The sequence below is a fragment of the Marmota flaviventris genome, chromosome 9 (assembly GCF_047511675.1).
Source record: "Marmota flaviventris isolate mMarFla1 chromosome 9, mMarFla1.hap1, whole genome shotgun sequence".
NCBI classification, from domain to species: Eukaryota; Metazoa; Chordata; class Mammalia; order Rodentia; family Sciuridae; genus Marmota; species Marmota flaviventris.
Window position 1 is genome coordinate 59,602,580 of NC_092506.1, and position 4,422 is coordinate 59,607,001.

The 4,422-nt window shown below is 39.9% G+C and overlaps 1 protein-coding gene across 1 annotated transcript; it reads left to right on the forward strand.

The window, feature by feature from the left end:
• The first annotated feature begins 2,382 nt into the window (after positions 1-2,382).
• Positions 2,383-3,327, forward strand: LOC114084298 (olfactory receptor 52R1-like). The gene has a single exon (XM_027925424.2). It carries the CDS (start codon positions 2,383-2,385, stop codon positions 3,325-3,327), a length of 945 nt encoding a protein of 314 aa, XP_027781225.2.
• The last annotated feature ends 1,095 nt before the right edge of the window (positions 3,328-4,422 follow it).

Sequence of the window (4,422 nt, forward strand, 5' to 3'; positions counted from 1 at the left end):
TGCAGATATGTCTCTAATCCAGAGCGCACACCTGTGCAAGCCCCCTTCATGTCTGCCTTTGTCATGACAGGGCAGCCTTCCATGCCTCACCCAACCAAGGTGGGAACCCCAATCACTCACTAAGTAGCAATGGCTTCAGTATCACCAGAAGCCCCTGCTATCGGGTTGCACACTCGGAGAAAAATTTAGAAAGTGATGCCAGGCAAATCATGTAATGACTCTGAACTGTTTTTCTCATGGTAAAATGAGGGTGGGGATATTTTAGAAACAATTACTTAGAAACAATTAACTTTTGGAGTCTGTAGTGCTGGGCCTCAACAAATAGCAATCCCTTCCACAGTTAATGAGATTATTATACACATTGGGAAACCATAGCTTAAGCTGGCACCTCTTCCAGTGACTGGCACAGGAATGAAGGTGGTCTAGAATGTTTTTCCAAGAGACTATGACACATGGTAACTGGATTCCCACAAGGAAAAAGTGACAAAGAGTAGAACAAAGCAAAGTTGGGAAAAAGACTGGCCTCAACAGAGAATGTTGAGGAAGATCAGGCCTGGCAAGAGGAGACAAAGCAAGGACCCTGGGGGCCAAACAATATTTGCTTATGAATTTTCATAGTATTCTTGGCCACAGTATTTGTTTAGAGTAAACCAAAAGTTACTATCTAAGTAGAATGGTATTTACCCATTTCTAGGAACCAATCTGTCTAGTAAAATGAAACATTTGTTTGTTCCCAAAAATGATTTGTTTAGAGGAATATAAATGGATACTCTCCTGGCCAGCATGTATCTGTTAGAAGGAGGTGAAAATAGATGCAAGACACAGAATTGAGAGTAAGAAATAAAAACTAAGAAAAAGTTACCAGTGTCCTAAGGTAACTTTGATTTGAGGTAGCTGCCTTCATCAAAGGGATCAACACAAAGTCGACTCACATAAGGCAAGAACAGACAGAGGATGGTGCCCCAGTGTGCTGAGCAGGGTCACTTCTAGTATGAGAAACAGAACTATCTTGTGAGTAGGACTCAGAGTAGGGTTAAGTGGGCTCTGGTGGGACATCTTAGGATATTGTTATACAGGTAAAAGGCTGTTACCACAAAATAATGACACTTATTTGTTATTTTCTTCAGCAAATATGTATTAAACCTCTACCCTGTACAAAGCACAGAGGTGCTAGGAATAGTGTAGAGCTCCAGGCTGAACGCATGTGAATTCATCACCTGAGACTGGCCTTGCTAAGCATAGCCTGAAAGCCAAATCCAGCTGTACCCTGCTTTTATAAATAAGCTTTTACTGGAATAAAGTCATACACATGCATTTATATATGGACTATGACTGTTGATTTTGCACTACAAAGTTAAACTGATTAGATGCACAAGAGACTGCATAGCCCACAAAGCTAAAATATTTGTGATCTGAACTTTGACAGGTCAGATTTTACTTCTAAAGAAACAGGAGCCATACATTAAAGATGTCTATTTATAGATGAACAATTGCTTCTTTAGCTATCTCCAAACCCAAACCCTCAAGGTAACCATCCTAGAGTCAACCCAAACACAACATCACTCATACATCACTCTCGTCCCTTCTGTAAAACTGGTTCTTTTTAGTTATGCATGACAGTAGAATCCATTTTGAGACATTTATATAAGCATGGAATATATCTTAATCTAATTCAGCCCCCAAAACCTCTCTTCCCCTTCCCTTTTCCCACCTACTGCTCCCTTCCCTCTGTTGATCTTCCCTCCATTTACCCAAAGCTTTTCTTAATTAATTTCCTGTGGATGTACACTATGTTGTGATTCACTGTGGTGTATTCATATACGTACATAAGAAAGGTGTGTCAGATGCATTTCACTGTCTTTCATTTTCCTATCCCCCCTTCCTTTTGTTCTCCTTTGTCTCATCCACTGAACTTCTATTCCTCCACTCCCACCTTATTTTGATCCTTTAATTCTTCCTTGCTGCCTTTCAACTTTGAAATGTTGCCCCAGAGACTTAACAAAGGCATAAAAAGAACACATGGGAAAAGTTAAACAGACAATTGTTGTAAAGAATGAAAGTAAAAATCTTAATATGACCTTATTTGACAAGGTGTAATTTTCCAGGATATTAACATTTTAAGACAAAAAGTAATTCTAAAACACTAATTATGTTTAGAGCTGGTAAGTTGTAACACCATTTAGAATGCCATAGTGTGAACACAAAATAATGGGTAGCAGCATCTTATTGCAAGATTTCACATACTAAAATAATGGAATTTATTTTGATTTGTCACTAAATTCAATTACCCCATTAAAAAGGCTTATTAATAATAATAATTGTTTTTATCATCTGCAGAGAATACGTAACTTTTGCAGCAGAGAAAATAGTATCCTTCCCCTGATGTTGGCTTCAGGGAACGGCTCTTCTCATCCCGTGTCCTTCATCCTGCTTGGAATCCCAGGACTGGAGAGTTCCCACTTTTGGATTGCCTTCCCATTCTGTATCATGTATATCGTGGCTCTAGCTGGCAATATCACCATCCTGCATGTAATCAGGACCGACCACACCCTGCACCAGCCCATGTACCTCTTCCTGGCCATGCTGGCTCTCACCGACCTGGTCCTCTCCTCCTCCACACAGCCTAAAATGCTGGCCATACTCTGGTTCCATGCTCATGAGATTGAATACCATGCCTGCCTCATCCAGGTGTTCTTCATCCATGCCTTTTCTTCTGTGGAGTCTGGGGTGCTCATGGCTATGGCCTTGGACCGCTATGTGGCCATCTGCTTCCCACTGAGGCACTCTAGTATCCTCACCACATCTGTGGTGATCAAATTGGGGTCAGTTGTGATGGTGAGAGGGCTGCTGTGGGTGAGCCCTTTCTGCTTCATGATCTCCAGGATGCCCTTCTGCCCCAACAAGGTCATTCCACAGTCCTACTGTGAGCATATGGCTTTGCTGAAGTTGGTGTGCACTGATACCAGAGTCAATCGTGGGTATGGGCTCTTTGTGGCCTTCTCTGTGGTTGGCTTTGATATCATTGTCATTGGTATATCCTATGTGAAGATTTTAAGAGCTGTTCTTCAATTGCCTTCAGACGAGGCCCGTCTCAAGGCTTTTGGCACCTGTGCCTCCCACGTGTGTGTAATCTTGGCTTTCTATATCCCAGCCCTCTTTACCTTCCTCACCCACCGGTTTGGCCGTCAAGTGCCCCAAGTGGTGCACATCATGTTTGCTAATGTCTACTTACTGGTACCTCCCATGCTCAACCCCATCATCTATGGAGTTAGAACCAAAGAGATTAGGGAGAGGGTTATCCGAGGTTGTTGTAGTAAAGAGCCCTGAGCCAAGGATCACAATGTTCCCAAACTCTCTATTGCTCCATTGATGTGGGGACATAATAAAAAGTGTTTTCCAGGCCATTTTGCATCATCAGAAAGCCATGTATCACTATCCCAGAATCCAACAACTCTTCAGAAGAAAAAAGAACAATTTTCAGGATTCCCCAAACAAGAGAACTCTGAAAAATATGTTGCAAAATGCAAACCTAGTTGATCTATGTTCATCCTCACAAGAAAACGATAAATATTTCTCAACTAGTAAATCAGTGAATATTTTATATGTATGTCATCTTTGTATTATATAGGTGAAAATATTATTGGTAGAAGTGTAAGTTGATACATAGTTTAAAAGATATACAGAAATGGTCACCAACCACATAAAAATAAGTACATTTTCTCTATCTGGAAATTTTTTAAGAATAAGAATTTGTGAAACAAAAACATGTCTAAAGAGATGCTCAGAATCATTATTTATCAAAGTAAAAAGGAACAGTATCAAATACCACAAGAATCCAAGTGAAGTAATGTAAAATTAAATATCATGTGTCACTTAGTTACTATATTTTAATTTAGTTGACAATAAAGTCACGGAAAATGATCAAGATATAATATAACATAAAAGAAGAAAAGATAAAACAACTGCCCACAAAATCGGAGGCACGTATATAAAAAATTATTTGGGAAATACATACAAAGGCTAATAATAGATACTTGGATAAATTAGGCTTGTGGCACTTTCTTTTTTCTTTTGCCCTTTAAAAACATTTTATTTTGATTAATGTTTCAATTTTCATACTAAGAGGGTTCAGTGTGATATTGCAACACCTGTCCTCAAAACTTACACTGAAACCTGGGAGTGGTGGCACATGCTTGTAATCCCAGTGACTCGGGAGCCTGAGGCAAGAGGATCATGAGTTCAAAGCCAGCTTCAGCAACTGTGAGGCACTAAGTAACTCAGTGAGAACCCTGTTTCTAAGTATAATTCAAAATAGGGCTGGGGATGTGGTTCAGTGGTAGAGTTCAATCCCCAGTACACTCTCCCCCTGCAAAAGAAAAAAAAAAATTACACTGAACTGACAGACTTTGATGGTACTATGAA